At 51.2% G+C, this 21,924-nt stretch overlaps 2 protein-coding genes across 3 annotated transcripts; both read left to right on the forward strand.

Moving 5' to 3' along the window:
• The first annotated feature begins 806 nt into the window (after positions 1-806).
• GJB1 (gap junction protein beta 1) lies at positions 807-16,045 on the forward strand. Of its 2 annotated transcripts, none has more exons than XM_082208429.1 (2): positions 807-914; positions 14,668-16,045. In XM_082208429.1, exon 2 carries the CDS (start codon positions 14,680-14,682, stop codon positions 15,514-15,516), a length of 837 nt encoding a protein of 278 aa, XP_082064555.1. In that variant the 5' UTR covers positions 807-914; positions 14,668-14,679; the 3' UTR covers positions 15,517-16,045. The 2 variants fall into 2 exon arrangements, with proteins under 2 accessions (XP_082064555.1, XP_082064556.1); XM_082208430.1 differs by lacking the exon at positions 807-914 and adding an exon at positions 10,756-10,804.
• A 701-nt stretch (positions 16,046-16,746) lies between these two features.
• On the forward strand, positions 16,747-21,858 carry LOC309524055 (gap junction Cx32.2 protein-like). The gene is made up of 2 exons (XM_082208426.1): positions 16,747-19,576; positions 20,290-21,858. The coding sequence occupies exons 1-2, from the start codon at positions 19,354-19,356 to the stop codon at positions 21,246-21,248; spliced, it is 1,182 nt and encodes a 393-aa protein (XP_082064552.1). The 5' UTR covers positions 16,747-19,353; the 3' UTR covers positions 21,249-21,858.
• Positions 21,859-21,924: the final 66 nt, after the last annotated feature.

The following is a 21,924-nucleotide window of genomic DNA, read 5'->3' on the forward strand; positions in this document are numbered from 1 at the left end:
AGTATTAAAATGTTATGTCTCTGGAATTGATCCCTGACATCCAGAGCAGGTTCTGGGGTAAATTTCAAGCCCTGAGGAAGGTTACTGGCCAGCTATCGCAATGGCCAATGATTTTGCCATCCTCTCTGGTGTCTGTGTTGAAGCACACTTGATCCAGCTGTGCCCAGACAGTGAGCCTAGTGCAAAGGTATTGCTTGCTTTGCCTTCTCCGGGTCTTGTGACCTTTGGGCTGTTTCAACAGCTGTTCGCGGAACCTTGGAGTGGGGCGTCTTAGTACACGTGAGTTAATGTTTACATACAGGATTGGCTTTTGCAAGAGTTTGAAAGGCTTGTGGGGGCACAGTATTTGGTTTGTGGCGTTCACAGCTAATTGCAAAAACTGCTTCTAAGGTGTATGGACACAGAGTGGGTTGGAGGAATTAACCCAGGAGTCCATCTTCCTGTTTTGAAGCAGCAGCTGCCAACTCAGAGAGGTGTGGGCACATAGTGCTCTGTTCACAGCTGGCATCTTCTGGGTCCTGCATGGGGGAAAGGGAGCATTTGGCCCATGAAACTCTGCCGCTGCTGCCACCACTGTGTCTGGCAGAGTCAGGGTGGGGAGCATCTGCCCAAGGCATCTGACCCAGATGAGTGGGCACTGCTCCTGCAGAAATCTCTGGGCTGAACCGGCAGTGCCAACCACACATCCTTATGCTATGTGCCTCTTGTGCTTTATATGGGCAGGAGGCGGCAAAGAAGAGGCGAAGTCAGGGTGGGCAAAAGAGTCTCCCCTCCTTCCTTTGGTTTTCCCTAGATGGAAAGAGGGAGGGAAGTGGGAGGGGCTGCCCCAAGGTATAAACAGCTCAGCTGGGGCAGCTGGGCTGAAGCTTGTTGCAGAAAGGTTATGCTGGTGACTGTCCTCTGATTGGCTACAGGTAAGTGTGCTAGCAAGGGGCAAGGCTGGCAGAGATCCTGTGAGGCTAGGCAGTGCTTTGGTTTTGTCAGTGTGTGGAATTCCTAGGAGTTAGTGCCTACAGACTTCAACATCCAGAATCTAAACTTAATGAGGAAGACTGTGTATGCATTGAAATGCAACTAGGTCATTCTTTTTCTCAATTCGGATATAAGCTGAGGGTTTTTTGGGGGGTGGTGCTTGGAACACTTCAAAATACAGTACAGTTATTTCATAAGCAATGGCTGGAACATTCGCAAAACAGCAGTGGGAGCTCGCTTGATGCAGAGCAAATGGAAGACTATAAACGTCCAAGTCCCAAAGTTGCATAGTCAAATCCAGACACCTGCAACCCAAATGCTCTTTCTCCCCCACCCTAACCTTTCGTTTGTTTTTCTACTACGTTTTCTGATTCATGCCATTTCGTATTTGAAATTTTCAGCGTTCAACAGAACTTCTCACATTTGAAGTTAGTGCCAGAAGTTAAGCAACAGAGCTGGCTGTTGGATAAGGAGGAAATCCTGCCCTGTTCCAGCATAATGTTCCTTCTGCAGCACTGCAAAAATCAGTATTGGGTGTAAACTTTACAGCAAGCTGAGAAAATCTCCTTTAGTGTGTGTCTGTGTTTAAAAGCCAAGTGCAAGTTTCTAGCCCCTATGCACTTTGGAGGCCGAGCAGTGATGGGAACTGGGCTGTGGAAGTTGAACATAACTATGCTTTGCAGCGGCAAGATTGTTATTTGTAAAAGGATGCAAGGACACATATATTACCTTATATGGAGCAATGGTTATTGAAATTAGTGGATTTGGCTGAGATGGCAAAGTTGATGTGCTTAATTAGAGGAAAATTAAGAGAAAATTTGTTGACATTTATGAATAATTGGAAACCCCTTAGGGACTTGGTGTGCAAAACGGAAAATGATCTTGTGATATCTGGGTTTTAAGATGAAAAAAGATTTGTTTATGGAAAGCAGAAGAGTTAGAAGCTATTATGGAGCTAATATGGAGCTGCATAAGTCTAGAAAGTTAATAGACGGAGAATTGGATGTCTTTTCTTTTTCTTTTCTTTCTTTTCTTTTCCTCTATTTTCTTTCTTTTAGTTTATATGTTTAAAAAAATTCTTGTTGTTTGGTGTTCTTGTTAATTTTGTATATTGCTTTTTTGTTCTTTTCTCAAGTTTTAATAAATATGGTTTAAAAAAAGGAAAAGAAGGACACTGCTATGCTTTGCTTAGCCCCTGGCCTCTCTGCCTAGCAGTCTGTAGAGAGAAAATGATAAGAAAGAGTTAAGTGTGAATGTGAACTTCAAGATTCTGCTCTCTTGTCCTTGCGAAAATATGTTTTGTCCAGAAGTGCAATTCACAGGCGCATGAAATGCATGCGTGAACTTAGGAAGCTGTCTTCCCCACCCCAAAAAATGCACACGTAACCTCCTGACTGCAACTGCTGAAATATTACCATGATGTTGAAGTGGCCAGTAAACTCTGCCATGGTGTCAGCTGGCAACAGCAATGCCTGTGCTGCTTAGGGAATGTGAATGCCCTACCTGGAAGCTGTGACAAAAAGAGGTGCATCCTCTGGGGCCATCCCAAGGCTGCTTTAAGTTTGAGCAAGCTCCAGTGGGATGTTGCTCAGGCAGCATTTAGTTTTGGATAAAATGTGCAGTTGTTGCTGCTGTTTGGAAGTTTCTTGTTATATTACTAGGCATTGCTTAAATGTTTATTAATAGGAGATGTTTGCTTGCTTGCCTTATTAACAATAGTACAACTGTTTAAATTGTGTTCTTTTTTTCTAACTGTCCTTTCATTACCTTGAAATGTTGCTCTATTTTGTTCGGTATGGTGTTATGTGCCACTTTGAGCATGTGTTTACCAAAGGAAAGCTGCATACAAATAAACTCACAATTGATGAGGACGGTGCCATTTCCTATCCTGCAAGCAGTGGGTTAATGCTCCTTTGACGCAGAGCCCCACCCCCTCCAAAAGCACCCTTTGCTGGGCTCAGGCTCACTGCTGGATTTGTGCTCCCTTCTCTCTTGTAAACCCCTGTCCAGTCCTGGCTGTTCTTGTCCCTCTTCTGCCACCTCTGCCAGGCCCCACCCCCCGAAAAGAGCTCAGCCAAGGCTCATTGCCGTCAATGCTGACCTGTGGCATCAAGCTCCCTGCAGCCCACCCTGGTCCTCTCCCACTAGGTAAACTCTGCCAAGGGATGGCGATTGTTCTGGCTCACAGTGAGACAAACGGCTGCTATCTTGGTTTGCATGCCGCACCCAAACACATCTGCCCTGGTTTTGCCACCGCTGTAGCTGGTGTGGCCATTTGGGAACATAATAAGCTGCCTTATTCTGAGTCAGACCATTGGTCCACCTAGCTGAGAACTGACTACACTCACTGGCAACAGCTTTCTAGGATTTCAGGTAGGGGACATTCCCAATGCTACCTGGAGATACTGGGGTTTGAACAGATGCTCTACCACTGAGCTGGGGCTCTTCCTTTCTATGGCAACATAGCAAACAATTTATTGTCACTACATTAGGAACATAAGAAGCTGCCTTCTGCCTCAGTACTGCCTACACTGACTGGCAGTAGCTCTCCAGAATTTCAGACAGGGGATCTTCCCCAAGATTGAACCTGGATTCTTCTGCATGCAAAGCAGATGTTGAACCACTGAACTGTGTCCCTTTACATGCAGGGCATAGTCTTCTTGGTTGTAACTCCCAAATTCCAGAACTCACACAGGAAATTTGCCTGGTCTATTATTTCATTAAATCTTTTCCCTGGCTGCTAAAGACAGCACAGGGATGGGGAATCTCTGTGCCTCAGACCCGGCCCACCCACGAGGCAGGATGAAGCAGCTGCCTCAGGTGGCAGAAGCGCAAGAGGCAGCACCCTGCCCACTCAGATGCTTCTGGTGTGTGGTGTTGCTGCTTGTCTTCCTCACATCTGAGGCGCAGAAGACAAGTGGCACAACGCCTTGCAGAACATCCTCACTGAGTTTCAGCAGGCGGGGGGGGGGGTTCAGGTAGGGGCAGAAATGGGTGGACACTGTTCCTGCTGTGCCTCCTCTTGTTCCTCAGACTCCAGCCAGTGTTCTCCATAGTCAGGAGTGTTAAGTTGTGGGTGAACATATCAGATGACACAGCGATTCTTCAAACAGCTCTTGTTTATTCAGAGGCCAGAACTGAACTGAAGGGCTCAGTCAGCCTGCTTATATAGAGCTCCAGTACAACGTTACTGTAGCAACTTTCTAAAACTATCCAATCACTGAATGTCACTTTTGATCCTTCATTTGCATAACTATCTACAGTATCCCCCTGCTGGCCCAGGGTGAGAACTTCAGTACATAACACCCCTCCCCACTGAGATAAGGCGTTAGTTACAATCGTAATGGTTTCCTTATATACAGCTTTACACGTATTGGTTCAATTAGGCACAAAAGCATATCGGTTACATTTCACATACTTCCACATACTTAGACCAACAGTGTTACATGTCCAACAACATAGTCCTTTAAATAAGTTGGGCGCTTGGAAACTCTGCCAGACCGCCGGGGACTGGTAGCCAAGTCCGGGGGGCCACCCAATTCTTGCTGAGGCTGTGATGCGACCCTAGGTGGCATTGAAACCAAGTCCCCTGGATCCACTGCTGTGGGTGGAACCTCCGCAAGTGGAGTTGGCGGAATGTCAGGCATGGCAGTGGTCTGAGTCTGTGGCAAGTCTGGCAGACCCTCTGAAGTGGCTTGGTTCGGCTCCACGCTGGCAGTTTGCAAGAGAGGTGTAGGTGGAGCCTCACCATCTGTAAGTGCCTGTTCCGGAGCCACGAGCGCAGTTGGGGGCACCACGGTAGTGTCCAAGTCCCCAACCCTGCGCCTAAGCTGGTCTATGTGCCAGCGCCACAAACGTCCGTCTTCGAGTGCCACCTGGCTGGCACCCAAGGAATGTCCCCCACAAAGTTCCGGGCAAAGACCTGGTTTCCTGGAACAAATGACCATGGCGCTTTGGAACAGCCTGGAGGTTCGGCCACTGCAAACTCTGGATGTAGCCGGTCAAGCGGGGACCTGAGGCGGCGACCCATAAGCAGTTTGGCAGGACTCTGCCCTGTGGCCACATGAGGGGTGATGTGTTGTACGCACCAGTGCCTCTTTTGCCGAGCGCACCATTCTCTCCGCTTGCCCGTTGCTGGATGGATGAAATGGTGCCATTAGGGCATGGCGGATGCCCAGTCCCAAAAGGTACCGCTCAAAAGTGCCTGACGGGAACTGTGGTCCATTGTCGGAGACAAGGACATCAGGACACCCATGCGTCACAAAGAGGCCTCGCAGCACCTGGATGACGGCCTCGGTAGTGGTGGAGGGCATCAGGACCACCTCCAGCCATTTGGAATAGGTGTCCACCACTACCATAAAGGTCCGGCTGTGAAAGGGGCCGGCCAGATCGATGTGCACCCTTGACCAGGGTGTCTTGGGCATCTCCCAGATGTGTCCCTTAGCTGCCGGTGGTGCAGGCCTCGATTCTTGGCATGCTTGACAGGCGGACACCCAGGCAGTGATGGCATCGTCCATGTTAGGCCACCAGACGTAACACCGAGCCAACGCCTTCATTTTGACGATTCCCGGGTGGCCAACATGCAGAGCCTCAAGGACAAGTTGACGGAGTCTTTGGGGAATCACGACGCGGTCTCCCCACAGCAGACAGCCGCGATGAGCCGAGAGTTCACGTTGTCTGGTTGTGAAGGGCTGGAACTCTGATGCAAAAGGCACTTGTGGCCACCCCCTCCACACCCAGTTGAGCACATGGCTGATGGTGCGATCCTGGGCAGATGCGGAGGCCACAGTGGCAGCCGATACAGGCGCTGTCGGAAGATCCTCAATCAGGAGAAGCGATGAAGCAGGAGCCGGGTCTTCCACAAATGCTGGAAGAGGGCAACGGCATGGCCCATCGATTCCCCCCCCCCCCCGGACGAGCCGGTAGTGGTAGGCAGCCAGGAAAACAGTCCATCGCAGCATGCGCGGCGAGAGAACCGGTGGAGTTGGACGATCACCGGCGAGGAGGCCCAGGAGTGGCTTGTGGTCAGTGATGAGGTCAAAAGTCCTGCCGTAGAGGTATTCATGGAATCTCTTCACTCCAGCCACAAGTGGCAGTTCCTCCTTGTCGAGCTGGCTGTAATTACGTTCAGTCAGAGATAGCGTCCTGGAAAAGTAGGCAAGCGGTGCTTCTCTTCTGTCTGGAAAACGGTGACTAAGGACAGCGCCGATGCCAAAAGGTGAGGCGTCGCAGGCAAGGACCAGTGGCCTGGCTTCACTGTACTGTACCAGCACACTGTCCAATGAAAGGAGAGCCTTGACCGCGTTGAAGGCCACCGTCTCCCGATGACCCCAGGACCAAGGTGTCTTTGTGCTGAGGAGTCGGTGAAGAGGCTCAGCCACCGTGGCTTTGTGGGGCAGGAACATATTATAAAAGTTCAGCAGTCCCAGGAACGCCTGCAACTCCGTCCTGTTCTTTGGGATGGGGGCCTGCTGGATAGCGCGGATCTTGGATGTGGTTGGGTGAAGGCCGGAGGCGTCGATAAGATAGCCCAGGAACTCTACCTGTGGAATGCCGATCTGGCACTTCTCCCTCTTTACCTTGAGCCTGGCTTCCTGGAACCTAGTAAACACGGCACGGAGACGCTTGAACAGCTGCTGGTGTGAGTCTGCGGACACCAAGATGTCATCAAAATATGGTACCACGCCCGGAAGCCCTTGCAGGAGATGCTCCATAAGGCTTTGGAAGATGCCAGGAGCCACACTCACCCCGAACTGCAAACGGCGGCAACGGAATGCCCCTTGGTGGGTGACGATCGCCTGGGCTTTAGCAGTGGCATCATTGATGGGCAGTTGTTGATAGGCTTGGGCAAGGTCCAGCTTAGCGAAGACCTTACCCACACCCAGGGAATGCAGCAGGTGTTGGACAACAGGAACCGGATAAGCGTACGGCTGAAGTGCCTTGTTGATCGTGCACTTGTAGTCAGCGCAAATTTTCACCGACAGGCGTGACGATGGGGGTTTCCCACTTGGCGTGGTCAACTGGCTCCAAAACTCCTTGGGCGATCAGCTTGTCCAGTTGTTCGTCCACCTTAGCCTTGAGAACAAAGGGAACCCGGCGTGGCTTTAGCTTGATGGGGGCGACTTGTGGATCAAGGCTAAAGGAGATGGGCGTACCTGTATATTGCCCCAAAGTGCCATCAAAAACCTCGGCAAAGTCTTTGACCAGACCCTCAGTCTCTGCGTTAGAGATGCAGTTGATGCCGGTGACTTCCAGGCCGAGGGCATCAAACCAGTCTAGCCCTAGGAGGCTTGGCCGCTGACCTTCGACCACCACCAGTCGGAGCAGGTTCCTTGAAGGAACCAGCCGACGCCTACCACAGGAATGTCGTTTCCCTGGTAGTCTCTCAGGTGTACATGGTGAGAGTCGAGTTGCCTTTTGGACACTATGGGTACCAGTCTTTTGATGGTGCTCCAAGATATGATGGACAGGGCAGACCCGGTGTCAATCTCCATGTCACATGGAGCTCCTTCAATGAGCACCATGACGTTCAGCTTGCGTCATGTAGGCGAGTTGGTTTGGCCAATCGTGGTTCCAGACTGGCAGCGGCAGTTGGTGAGAGCGAAACAGCTTTCCTTGGCGGACTGGAGTGAAGACTTGGACTTGCGAGTCGGTGAAGGGGGGGTGTCAGACGGAGCCAAACGGCAGACATTAGCGATGTGGCCCCTTCTGGAACACTTCTGACAGATGGCATCCCTGAATTGACACTTGGCATGGGAATGGTTGTCTCCACAGCCCGCACATTCTGATTGGCCCTTGGACTTCTTTTGGAACTTCCTGCACTCCCGCTTTGTCTGATGCACGTCATCGTCTTCACTGGAGGATGCCTCATCACTGCTGGCCTCTTCATGATGCACTGGAACTGGCTTCCTAGCAAGGCGCGGGCTGCTGGCCTTGCGGATCTCCTGGGCGGAGTGTTCGGCATCTTCTGAGGCCACTGCCTCCTCAATGGCTTTCTGCTGCGTGAGGTCTGGCTTGGCGAGGAGACGCCGTTGCAGATGGATGTCCAGGACCCCACAGACGATTCGATCCATCAGGCCATCATCTAAGTCTCGGAACTCGCAGTGCATTGCAGCCTGTCAGAGGGCAGCAGTGTAGTTGTTAATTGACTCCCTCTCTGACTGGTTCCGGTGGTAGAATGCATGGCGGGCAGCAATCTTGGATGGCTTTGGCGCGTAGTGGTTGCGGGGCTTCTTTTGAATCGTGTCCCATGGTGTTGCTTGGACTGCTTCAGGCGCAACCAATGCCCGGGCCGTCTCAAACACCTCAGGCCCACAGAGGCTGAGGAATAAGCCCCGCTTCTGCTTCTTTGATACTTCTGTCAGCTCGTTGGCTTGGAGGTAGCAGTCGAAGCGAGTGAGGTAGGAGTCCCATGATTCAAAGGCTGCGCAAACGGCGGTAGAGGCACAAGTGAAGCCATGATTCTGATGCAGGCGTGAAGGGCGATGGATGGAACACTGTGCTCTAGCCAGAACAGTCAGCTCTGAATTGGTTCTGTTCAGTGATTTCGCTCAGTGATTCAGCTCAGTTCAGAGGGTGGCTGCATCTGGCTGTGCTCTGATGTCCATCGATCCCATCCTCGTCACCAGTGTTAAGTTGTGGGTGAACATATCAGACGACACAGCGATTCTTCAAACAGCTCTTGTTTATTCAGAGGCCAGAACAGAACTGAACTGAAGGGCTCAGTCAGCCTGCTTATATAGAGCTCCAGTACAACGTTGCTGTAGCAACTTTCTGAAACTATCCAATCACTGAACGTCACTTTCCTTTCCTTCGACCACCAACTAGTGCTGCGGTTTGGTCATTTTCCTAGATCTGCTTTATGTGCTGACCAATATTTATTTTTCCATTGTCTAATTGCCTTGTTTTATTGGGATGCATACCAACACCCAAAGTGAATGTTTTATAACAAACAAATATTCTGACTAAGCATTCGTAAAAACGTTCTGACAGAAAGAACTGTTCTTCAGTGGAGCGGTCTCCCACGAGAGGTGGAGGACTCTCCTTCCTTGGAGGTTTTTAAAGAGAGTTTGGGTGTCCATCTATCATGGATGCTTTAGCTGAGATTCCTGCATTGCTGGGATTGGACTAGATGACCCTCAGGGTCCCTTCCAACTCCTAGATTGTATGATTCCATGAACTGCACTGTGCTCTAAGGAAGGCTGTTTCCGTTGGTGGAAAAGTGTATGCATTTTATTTTACTTTTTAACGTTCACTCCCATCCCCAACATGACTCATCTTTGGTTCTCAAGCCACTTCCTCTCCAAAGCTTTCTGCTGCCCTGAATAGGACCTTTGCTCCTTTCAGACCCATGGCCCCTTGTCCAGCTATGTTTGAACTGGTTTAATGGTTACCTTCCCACAGAAAAATCACTGTGTTATTGCTTCATTGCACCTCCACCCACCCACCTTCACTGCAAGTACTGGATTGGGATCTGGGATCAAGTTGCCATCCAGTTGGGACAGTGCTCAGTCCTTCCAGCCTCTTTGTAGCATTGCATGAACTTTGGGAGCTGTCCTCAGCCACCATCCTTCCTACGGGTCTGCATTTGAAAGGTCTTAGCCCACAAATACTCCAGACACGGAATCCATTTGCTGCCTTGAGTTGCTTGATAAGTCCTTCATGCAGTGCCTGATTACCAATAGGCAGAGTAGGTGCTGGTCTATGGGCCCCACAACGGAGCAAAACAATATTGATTTGATCTTGAAAGAGCAAAAATGTACTAGGAGATAATTAGCAAGGCTCAAACCCCCCCCCCCGGATTTTGACTGCCTAGGGGCCTCCACAGGGTTTAATCCAGCACTGCCTCCATGCCCAGCCCCCAGCCCAGCACCTGCCAGCAGTTTCCCCAGTTTCAGTCCCTGTGATTTTTTCCCTGCCTTCACCCCTTCATGCATGTGGCAGGAATCTCTCTTGGACCGAGTTTATGCTCTGTGAGCTTATTCCACAGCAAAGCTCTTCTGCCCAGCAGTTACCTCCTGTGCTCTAGGCAGGCAGCTCTGTCTGTTGAGCTCATGAAGGGCAGTGAGTGTGTGTGTGGGCGGGTGTGTGTGTGGGTGTGGTGTGTGGGTGTGTGAGTGTGTGAGTGTGTAGGGAAGGATGCACTGGAACAGGGTTCGGTTTCCTAATTCAAAGGACTGAAGGCATCATTGTGCTCTGCCAGGCTTGGCACCGGATTCCGGTACTGACTTTGCACCCCGGAAGGAGACGCAAATCACCATCCCTTTTCGTGGGACATGGTACAGCTGACGCCAAAAGGCGTCATGGCTGAGGCAGCTGGCGTGTTGAGCATCCTCCCTTCTGACCCCCGGGGGCAGCAACTAGCAGCCTTAACTCTTCCTTCTCCCACCCCACTTCCTCCAGGGCCATTGCAGATCTTTCCAAGGCATGCCTGTGTTCACTGGCCTGAGAGCAGAGCGGCCGCCTCCAGTCAAACTCCTGGCTCCTTCTTCCACAAAGTTTAGCACCCCCAGCTTCTATCCTTTGATGTCCAGAGGGGAGAGGTCACTGTGTGGGGTCTCTGGCCCCTGGCAGAGCCTGGGACCAGGTGCTGGTGCTTGGTTAGAACGGCCTGGAATGCCGTACACAGACACTTTGTTTGGCAAGGGTGGGCGGAAGTCCGGGCGCTTGGTCTGAATTCTAAAGTGTGTTGTTTGGGGGCCGATAAAGGCCTCATTGTATGCAAAGTAGTTTATAAAGCAGCGTATGACTTCCCCGAGCTGGGCACAGTCTGCTGGGAGGCCTGACCCTGCAGAGGGAGCCTGCGGCTGCCTTGGGAAGGACCTGCGGCAAGGTAAAGTCCCGGCTGTGAAACCTCCCCTGACCCAGATCTTTGTAGAAGCAGGAATGACTTGGTGGGTAGCAGTCTAGATTAGGGCAGCAGTGGTGGTCCTCAGTGGTGGGATGGGAAGGACCTGTCTATTTTTCCAGAAGCAAGAAAAGGGCACGGATTCAATCTAAAAAGCCGGTACCCCAACCTACTCTTCTGCAGCTCTCCTTCCCATTTTGAAGCGTCAATGGCTGTAGCATCAGAAGAAGTGCGCAATGGCAGCTGCTTCTAGATAAGACTCAAAGCTAAATGGGTGTGAAGAGATGCCCAGAAGCTGGGAAAACTCTTTCCCATGAATTTTTTCAAAATCAAAATGCTTTGTTTATAGCTGTATTATTCCTTAACAATCCTCAACCTTGCAAGGTTGTTCACTACAGCAATCTCTGGATCACTGCTGAACGCCTGAGGTCCGGAGAGCCTAGTTGTCCACCTAGTGAGTTTGGGGCTGTGGTGACTTCTGACTTCTGTTAGCTCACACGGAGTTTGCCTCTGGGGCAGGCTGGGTGATCATTGTGCCTCTTGGGTGGTACTTGCACCTCTTCACCTCCTGGAACTCATCCTGTCTCTGACAGAAAGAGAACCCCCTTTTTTTGCTTGAAAGGCATTTGGGCATCTGCAGTGCTGCCTCTTTTTCTGGCTGTAGGCTTGTTCAAACACAGGTACAACCTGCCTTTGCCACGTGTACCAATGTGTGCATGGATGAGCTTACCTGTGTTGTTTTGTGCAGCTCCACTGGTGTTCAGAGACTTTAATGCTCCATGTGAGTAACTGTTTGGCTTTACAGCTCAGCTGTTCGTATGCAGAGGCAGAAAAGGAAGCTGCCCTCTGTGGAGTCAGACCATTGGCCCATCCAGCTCAGTATTGTTGAAACTGACCATCAGCAGCTGCCCAGCATTTCAGACAGGGCAGTCTTTCCAAGCCCTGCCTGGAGGTACCAAAAGCTGAAGTTGGAACCTACTGGATGCACACCAGGTGCTCTTCCTCTAAGCTATGGCTCTTAGAAAATCTGTGGCTCAGTGGGAGCGCATCCCCTTTGCATGCAAAAGGTCCCAAGTTCAACCTTGGATATCTCTAGGTGGACCATGGTCCAAAATCCCAGAGAGCTGCTGCCAGTCAGTGCAGGTGATACTGAGCTAGATGGACAAATGATCTGACTCCCTAAGCAGCGTTCACATTTACATTAATTAAACCCTCGTTGAATGTAATGTTTGACCAACACTTCTGTCGCTCTCCAAACCATCATGTTGAAAGGCCCATTTTGGGCTGGCTTGCACAGTGACAGAGCAGAAAGTGCTGTGTATGTCAGTAAAGGAGATGCCATGCATCTCTGGTCCCACACTATGCCTGGAAAACCTCTGTTGTTTGTTTTGCACCTCATCTTTGCAAGTAAGTGAGAGTGCCAGCTAGCAAGCAAGCAGCAAAGCTTTGCCCCCAATGGAATTCAGGACCTCCCCATCAAACACTCTGCTCTGCTGCATGTCATGTGCCTCTCATAGGAACAGTGGGAGGTGGTCAGGGAAGCAGGGAGGAAGGGAGGGAGAATAGACAGACATCATTAGGCTGTGCTGCTCCCTTGAGAAAAGCTCCATGGCTAAAAAGCAGGAGACTATGAAGACACACCTGTGGGTTTCAGAGCGAACATTTTCATTTACTATCTAGAACTGGGGCAGCCCTCAGCTTTCAAACAGGGTGTGAGCGGGGGGAAATGGACTGGCAGAAATTAAAGGCCCCATCTGATTTTAGCTTGGGCTTTGCCCAGTGCCATGCTGGCAGTGGAGTAGGCTAGTCCCTTCAATGTTCCACTGGCTCCTCCTTCCCAAAGCCTGGGAAGCTTCTGCCCATCTTAGGGAGGAAGGCACGATGCTTGCATGTGACACTGCTCCCCACCCCATTGCCCTTGCAAGCTGGCACCTCTGGTCCTAACTTTTCCCCTATGAACAGTTTGCCTTTGGCCCCATTCATGGCCACCATGCAGCCCCTGAAAGATTCTGCTGCCTTCCCAGGGAATGTAGCCCCCAACAAAAGAAGGCAGGGGAAAGATCTCTCACCCCTGGTGATCTCCAGCTGTTTTGGCATACAGTTCCCATCAGCCCTGCCCAGCATGGCCCAAGACTGGAGAGATCCAAGTTGGTGAAGACTGCCTTGCAGCAGCAGCAGCAGAAAGGGAGCAGTTGAAAGTGGTCTCCTCTGTGACTGCCTGTTGCCCCAAGAAGCCCCTCTGTTTGCAGACTTGTTTCTTGAGCCTCCGTGTGCCTGTACAAGAAGTCTCTTTAAAAAAATATATATTTATTAAATTTCATAAGCAAGTTTTAAACAGGTTTTAAACATAAAATACATAACGCAGAAAAGAAAAGAAAAAAAAGAAAAAAAATTCAGGAATAAGAAAAACTACAAAACAAAACAGATATTCAACAGAAAAAGAAGACAATCATAACAAACGCCAACCCTCCCCGAAAAAGAAAAGATGAAAAAAGAAAATTTATATCTCCAAATATTATATCTTATTCACTAGTATCCTGACCTTCTCACACCTCCCTTTCTGTATCCCAATTCAAATATTTAGTTCAGCAAGTTCTTGCCCTCTGACATTTAATCTTATTTAACATCTTAAACTACAATAAAATATAGTTTCCATCATTATCAATCCAAATTTGCATATTCTTATTACTCTTGTTACTAACACCGCTTTTTTCCAATCCAACGTCTTTTTAACATTCATTAATTTTACAGTATTTCTGTAAATAGTCTTTAAACTTTTTCCAATCTTCTTCCACCGACTCTTCTCCCTGGTCTCGGATTCTGCCAGTCATTTCTGCCAATTCCATGTAGTCAATCAACTTCGTCTGCCATTCTTCCAGAGTGGGCAAATCTTGCGTCTTCCAGTACGTGCGTCTTCCAGTACAAGAAGTCTCAGCCAGAACTGGCATTGCCTCTGTTCCCTTTTAGAACTGGATGTGTTGAAACAGTGTTGGAAATGTTGTGATGTGTCTGGATTGCAACTTGGCATTTCCTTGGATGATCCTGGGGTGGCATTTAGCTACATTTTGGTCAGAGTAGACCTGCTTAAAGAAATGGACCTCAGTCATGCTCATTCCTTCCAATGGGTCTATGCTGAGTAAAAATTGTTGAGTAGCACCATTACCTTTTTCACACTTGTTTTTCAAGGCATTGGACTGTGCAGGTCAGAGCAATTCCCATCAGACCCAAGTCCAGGGGCTAAACCCAACATGTCTTTCTTTTGAAAACAGGGGTTGTACAAACTGGGTGTCAGGCACTGCAGCTCCACCCATTGTTAAAATGTGGCTTTTTTTCGGCCACAGTGCTTGCAGGTAAAGGCTGAACTAAAGGAGGCCCTAAAATAAAACGATAAAGGTGGGCACAGGAGCATTGACTCTTGATTTCAGAAGTCTGGCAACAGCACGGCTTTGGAGCAGTCGATACACGCCTGCCTTGCTTAGCAGAACGGAGGTAGGGAAATGGGCCTTTCTCTGAAAAATATTACTTAGGAGAATCTGCGATGCCTACACTCTCGGTCCTTCTGGCAAGTGCCGTAGCTCAGTAGGAAAGCTTTTCCCTTGTACACAGGAGGCCCCAGGTTCCATCCCCTACATCTCCAAGTAGAGCTGGGAATGTTCCCTTCCTAAATCCCTGGAGAGCTGCTACCAGCCTGTGTAGACAATACTGAACTAGATAGACCTCTATGGCATAACTCGTGTTATGCATCCACCTGTATCCCTACCAGCAGCATGGTGGTGGTGGTTGTGGAGGAGGAGGAACCTGTACCTGCCTACATCCTGCTCTGACCCGGCTCTGCTGTTCCCTTGTAGGAGTGCGGAAGAATGAAGTGGGAAGGCTTCTATGCCCTGGTGATCGGTGTGAACCGCCACTCCACCGCCATTGGCCGCATTTGGCTCTCTGTGGTGTTCATCTTCCGCATCATGGTGCTGGTCGTGGCCGCGGAGAGCGTCTGGGGGGATGAGCAGTCGTCCTTCACCTGCAACACGCAGCAGCCTGGCTGCAAGAACGTCTGCTACGACTACTACTTCCCCATCTCCCACATCCGCCTGTGGGCCCTACAGCTCATCCTGGTGACCACGCCGGCCTTGCTGGTGGCCATGCATGTGGCATACCAGCAGCACCAGGAGAAGAAGCTCTTGGTCATGACGGGCCACGGAGACCCCAAGCACCTGGAGGAGGTGAAGAAGCACAAGATGCGCATCTCAGGGTCCCTGTGGTGGACGTACATCTGCAGCGTGATCTTCCGCATCGTCTTTGAAGGCACCTTCATGTACATCTTCTACATGATCTACCCAGGGTACCAGATGATCCGCCTGGTCAAGTGCGACGTGTACCCCTGCCCCAACACGGTCGACTGCTTCATCTCGCGCCCTACCGAGAAGACCGTCTTCACCGTCTTCATGCTGGCCACCTCGGGCATCTGCATCATCCTCAACCTGACGGAGGTGGTGTTCCTGCTGGTGAGGGCCTGTGCCCGCCGCGCATCCAAGAGCCACAACCCTTCGTCGAAGAAGGGCTCCTTCCTGGGCCACAAGCTCTCTGAGTACAAGCAGAACGAAATCAACCAGCTACTGACGGAGCAGGACGGCTCCCTCAAAGACATTCTCCGGCGGAACTCAGGGATACAAGAGAAGAGTGACCGATGCTCAGCCTGCTAAGGGTCTCAGGACCGGAGGGCAGGGGTGTTCACAACTTGGTTACAGCACAGCACGCCTGGTGGGGAGAGGGGGGGGCAGCGGCTGTGGGCCTGCCAAGTCAGATCACCATCACTCTGTCAAGCCCTCATACCGGGCTCCCTCCGATTTTCCCGTTGCCAGATGCCCCACCAGCCGTGGCCTTTTTCTCCCTACTGCTAGCCCACATAATGTCCTCCAGGCACAGTCCCTGTGGACAGGATGGCCTCTGATATCGAGAATCACACAATTTGCCCACTGCAGATCCTCTGTTGAATATGCCTCTGGTTGTGATTAACTAGGCCTCAGCAGCCTAGGGATGATTGGGTAGGCACTAAGACTCCCCTGCTGGGCCCCGTTCTGGGGATTAAAATATTGCAGAATTGGGGGGCCTGTGTGCCTTTTCCTTGTCTGGCCAGGCCCTTTTTCCTTTTGCCCTCCCAACACCTCCTGCTCTTTATCACCCTAACCTACACCAGAAAGAAAGGAAAGTAAAAATAAAAGATGCTAAACCTGAATATTATATTATTTGACGTGCTTTCTACATCCTGGAAGCACTTTGTATCCATACTGTGTAGTCCAGGGAAATTTGTGGCCCAGGATTCACCGGCAGGCGGGACAAGAGCTCATGCACATTGGTCTGCGTCTTTTGAATTCTCCCTGCTGTTTCTAGCCGGCACTTCATGCTGGTTTCCACCGCCCTGGCTAGTGCTTTGGAGGAAAAGGTTTGCAGCAGCAGCAACCCATGCAGGCCGGGGGGGGCACCTCTTTCCTGCCCCCTCCTTTTTGCATTGGGAGTGTTCCTGGGCCTTTTAAACACAACAGAGAAAGGTAAAATGCCACTGCTTTCACTGCAACTACCTGATTTGCTAGCCAGGCAGAGGTTAAAGGATGGGGAGCCCTCCCACTGGGGAAAAAAAGCCAGCAACCCCCACCTCTGCATCATCACTGCTGCTCTCCTTTAGCCAGGGTTCAAAGAAGATTGGGTTGGGGGCAGAGAGGTGGGGCATTCCCAGGCTATTTCATCACCTGCTACACCTCATTTTGCCAAAGCAGTCACACAGTATTAAAAGCTGGTTTTGCAATTCTCGACTCAAGAGTTGTTTTTCATCTGGGGGTTTGTCTGTGTCCCGTCCCGCCACCCCCCACAGAGTGTTACAAATAGTAGTAGGTTGTAGGAACCACACACTCAAATTAAGCCCCTCCTGGCAACGGGGGCAATCCTTCCGGCAATATTTCAGAAGTTGGCATCCTAAGGCAGACTTCTTTGTCCAGCTAGGATTTTTCTCCACTTCCTGACAGTAGTTCTGCAGGGTCCTCCTTATTGCGTACTACTTGATCCTTCTTAACTGTACATATGGCAAGGCAGGTGGACCTACCCCTGAGCTGTGCCTCTTTCCTAACAAGGTAGGGCGGCTCTTTCATTCAACCAAAGGTCTGGAGCTCCATGCAATAAGAGCAGGGCAAATCTCCAGTGGGTTGGGAACGGCTCTGAGCAACATGCCCAGAGGGGAAAGCCCCTGCTTCATCCCAGAATTGAGAATAGCCCCATGTACTGACCACTGAGTAACCGCTTCTCATCGGGAGCTCAGGAAGGGCACTAATCCTCAACGGCCACACTGCTGCAAGTTTTCATGCAGGGCTCTTACATAGTCTATTCTGGTGTTCTTCAACCTTGAGTGTCCAAGATGGCCACTGGCTAAGCTGGCTGGGAACAGCCACCTCTGGAGACTTGAGGCTGAAGAACCTAAGGACAGCCTTGCTGGATCAGGTTGGTGGCCCATCTAATCCGGCAGAGTTGCCAACCAGATGGGAAGCCTGCCAGCAGGACCTGATCCAACAGCAACCTTTCCTTCCCTGTAGTTTCCAGCAGTGGGGATTTCGGAGCATACTGCCTCCAACAGTGAAGATAAGAGCATAGCCTATCAAAACTTGCTGCATGAAGGACATTGCTGACAGGAAGGCTGCTCTGCTCAGGCCAGAGGGACAGGGCTGCGATTCAAAGAAGGTCAAACATTTGCAGAGTAAGGTGGGTGGGGAGGTTTGGAAGCTGTGCTTCATCCACCAGTACCCTTTTTTCTTTCAAAGAACAAGATCCGAGGGAAATCCCTGCAGGTTTTTCAGCCTGGATGAGGAAAAGCTGCCAGAGGACAGGTTGTTCCCGTCCGTGCACTGCTCTCCCCAAAATCCCCAGCTCACACTTGCAATTATTTTTAAAATGTTCCTACTTTTAAATGAGTTAACCTTGGCTTATAAACAAATGCAGGTATCTAAGTTTTAGAAAACTGAAAACAAAAAGGCAGATCTGAGGCAGAGCATCTGCTTTGCATGCAGAAGGTCCCAGGTTCAAATCCAATGGCACCTCCAGATCAGAACTTAGACTGTCTCCCTACCTCAAACCCTGGAGAGCCAGTGTTGTCAATACTGAGCTACATGGACCAAAGACCTGATTCCGTATGATGCAGTTGACTTATTTTTTACTTTAAAATGCATAAAGTGAAGCCTAGCCTTCTGACACCAACTGCTTATCTTATGGTATGTAAGTGTGCAGGGTAAATTGCTAAGGTCCACATGGCAGATGAACCTTGTGCTGTGCTCACCTTGAAAATGTTTTGTTCCTCTTCACCTCAAGTGGTCCCTGATAAACACTGAGTGGTTTTATTGATTGGTTGCATTGCATTGCATTTACATCTCACCTTTCCTTCAGAGAGCTCAAGGACATGGTTACCCCCCTCCTCAATGAATCCCCACAACAACCCTGTGCGGTGGGTTAGGGTTGAGAGGCAGTGAGTGGTTCAATGTCGCCTAGGGAGCTTCAGAGGAGATTCAAACCCTGGTCTCCCAAGGTCCTAGTCCAGCACTCAAACCACACAACACACCGGCTTGTACACTGCACAGGAAAATGCACTGTGCAAGAACACAAGATATATTTATTTCCCTTCCCCAATATAAGCCACTGCGTACCACCTGCTCCAGTGACCACTGGACTGGGATGTGGGCAAGGAGGTTGGTCACAAAGGAGGTTGGTAACCTGTCACTCTACTCTCCCTGACTTCTGAAGCAGCTCTCTTGAGTTGGGAGCATACTGGCTTGTTGCAAGAAGCTGCACTGCACCCCCCAAAATGTCACATTCAGAATGTAAGATGATGCTGGTTCCTGGATCAGGCCAAAGGGGCCCATCTAGTCCGGCATCCTGTTCTCAAATTGGCCAAGGAGATGTCACTTGGGAAATGAGCACAACACAATTCTCTCTGCTTGGGATTCCCAGCAACTGGTTTTCGTTTACTGTCTCCAGAGCAGAGGGAGAACACAGGAATCAGGGTCAGTGCCCACCAATAGCCTTGTTCTCCATGATTTTGTCTGATCTTCTAAAGCCACCCAGGTAGGTGGCCATCACCAGGTGGGAACACCATAAATAAGTCCTTTCTTTTGTCTGTTAAGGTTTCCAACATTCAGCTTCACCGGGTGGTCCAAAGTTTTAGTAGCACATGCGGGGGGGGGAATATTCCCCTTTCTCTTTGTTGACTTTCTCCCTACCATTGCTACAGACACAAGAGGGAGGAATGCTGAGGCTTCCGAGGGCGATGAGGTGGTGACTGGCTAGAGGAAGCAGAACGACCATCCCAGAGCATAGCCTCTCTTGTCCGCAGGTCATTCCAAGGTCCCTCTCACCAGAGAGCTCCTGCCTAAATATAACCCCACTCACCCTTCACACTCGCCCTGCAGGAGGGGCTATAATTAACCAAGTGTGCTGTCCAAAAATAAGAGTGTTGGAAGTGACCCCCCAGTGGATGCTGCAGAGGTCAGTCATGAAAACAGCCAATGAGCAGCAAAGCCCCAATGGCAACAGAGCCCCAGCCCAGGGAGGAGAGACACCAGGAAGAGATCGTTGCTCCATTGTGGTCACCGGCGGAAGAGACGGCCGGACAGGCGCTCAGAGGTGGCTCGAAGGAGGAGCTGCTGACACCCAAGGGAGCTGACAACACCTGGGATGCTGGCCAGGATGTGAAGTGTTTTGATGCCAGGACCTCCAAACGCAGGGTGAGTGTTGCTGCACCTGGGTGGAGTCTGACTTTGGAAGGGCTTACCACCCCACCCCCAGCAGCCACCTTGGCTCTATGAACTTGCTGCTTTGGGCACAACCCCAGCTTGGGCTGGTAGTAATCTTGGTCCACTATTTACTTATTTTTCGCAGGTGGTGCTAGGGGTGGTGTGTAGCATAGGAGGCTTACTTATAAACCAAGTTGGACCACCGCTCCATTTAGATCAGTATTGTCCTCACTGACTGGCAGCAGCTCTCCAGGGTTGGGGCAGGGGATGTTCCCAGTCCTACCTGGAGATGTTGGGGATTGAAACTGCATGCCTTCTGCATGCCAAGCAGGTGCTATGCCCCTGAGCTGTGGCCATACCATAGGGCTGGAGGGGCAGAAAGGGGTCTTGGCCATCTCCCAGCTGTGCTCAGATCTGAGGGGAAGAACTGTGCTTTGGGGCCAAGGCTTGTCCTTGCAGGCAACAGGTGCTCAGCTCCACTCCTGGGCACTAAGCTATTTATCCGGTTAAATGCCTGGCTTTTCAAGGGACATGCACACAATGGGCCCTACCCTAAGAACAAAAGCACAATGACTCCTCATACATCAAAGGGCAGCCTGCTTGGCACAGGTAGGTCCTGCCCTTCCTCTCCCCCCGTTGGCAGGGAGGGGAAGAGAGGCAGCAGTGCCAGCACCCCACCCCAATTGTCTGAGCCTCCCTTTCTTGCAGGGCAAGCCCGCCTTGCACCCATGGGCGACTGGCACCTGCTTGGGAGGCTGCTGGAGAGCGCACAGGAGCACTCCACGGTGGTGGGCAAAGTCTGGCTCACTGTCCTCTTCATCTTCCGCATCCTCGTCCTGGGGGCAGCAGCAGAGAAGGTGTGGGGGGACGAGCAGTCCAACTTCTCCTGCGACACCAAGCAGCCCGGCTGCCAGAGCGTCTGCTACGACCAGACCTTCCCCATCTCCCACATCCGCTTCTGGGTGCTGCAGATCATCTTCGTCTCCACACCCAGCCTCATCTACCTGGGCCACATCCTGCACTTGGTGCGCATGGAAGAGAAAGAGCTGGGGGCCTCCCCGGGGGTTCAGGTGGAGGTCAGCAGCAGCCCAGCAGCTCAGCCCAGGCCTGGCACAGCCCCTGTGCGGGACGCCTGCGGAAGGATCCGCCTGCAAGGGGCCATCTTGCGAACGTACTTCTGCAATGTTGTCTTCAAGGCTCTCTTTGAGGTGGGCTTCATCCTGGGCCAGTACGTGCTGTATGGCTTTGAGTTGAAGCCCCTCTACACCTGCAGCCGCTGGCCCTGCCCCAACACGGTCAACTGCTACATCTCCCGGCCCACCGAGAAAACCATCTTCATCCTCTTCATGCTGGCCGTCGCCTGCCTCTCCCTCCTGCTCAACATGGTGGAGCTGTACCATGTGGCCACCACTAAGTGCAGGCGAGGTCATGAGCCCAAGCTCAGCCCAGAAGGGCAGCCGGAAGGAGAGCCTGCCAGCCACCACCACCACCTGCTTCACTGCCCCAGTGCTACGCCTCCCAGCAGCCCCTCTCTGCAGCCTGCAGAGAAAGCCAGTCCACGGACGGAGGGAGTGAGCGAGAGCCCCGCTTGGGGCGGAGGGCAGAAGCGAGGGAGCAAGTCCAGCAAATCAAGCAACAAGTGGAGGTCCAGTGACCTGGCTGTTTAGCCAAGGGACTTTGCTAACCTCACACTGGATAGCAAGACCCAAGTGTTCCCATGGGCGTTAGATGCACCAACAAGTTGAAATCCCTACCCCAATGCCTGATCAGACAGAGAATTCCTGGGCTGGAGGAAAGGTAGCCTGTACCTGCTCAGGAATTAGGAAGCCTCAGGCCTCTCTCCTTTACCTCCCAAGCCTGCCCTTTCATCAGAGAGCAACTTTGCCACGCTAGGAGAAGCAGCAGAGACTTCACAGCTCCCTTTCCAATGAAGAAGGGGGACTCTGAGGGAGAGTCCCAGGCTGGTCCTAAGTCTCGAGACCCTCTTCTTCTAGGCATCAGCCCCAAATGCCTGAAGCAGAGACTTCAGCCACTTTTGGGAGCAGCTGCTGCAAAGCCACAAGCAGAGAAGAGCACTGGGCAAGTGGACAATGGCCAGGCACTTTGGAAGATTCTCTTGGTGTCTGCTGCCCCTTAGTGGCCAGGAAGTGGAAAGAGCATGCTTCAAGGCAGGCTCAGTCGGAGCAGAGAGCTGATGCAATGGGACCCACAGCAGCCAAGTCAGGGAAGGGGGTGGAGGTCTTCCCCTGGGGGCATAAAAGTTGGTAAGGCATGCTGGCTGCCACATGCACACCCACCAATGGAAATTACCTCGCTGGGACATGGGGCCTCCAACCCTGTTCT

Source organism: Podarcis vaucheri (assembly GCF_965113315.1).
Source record: "Podarcis vaucheri genome assembly, chromosome: Z".
Taxonomy (NCBI): Eukaryota; Metazoa; Chordata; class Lepidosauria; order Squamata; family Lacertidae; genus Podarcis; species Podarcis vaucheri.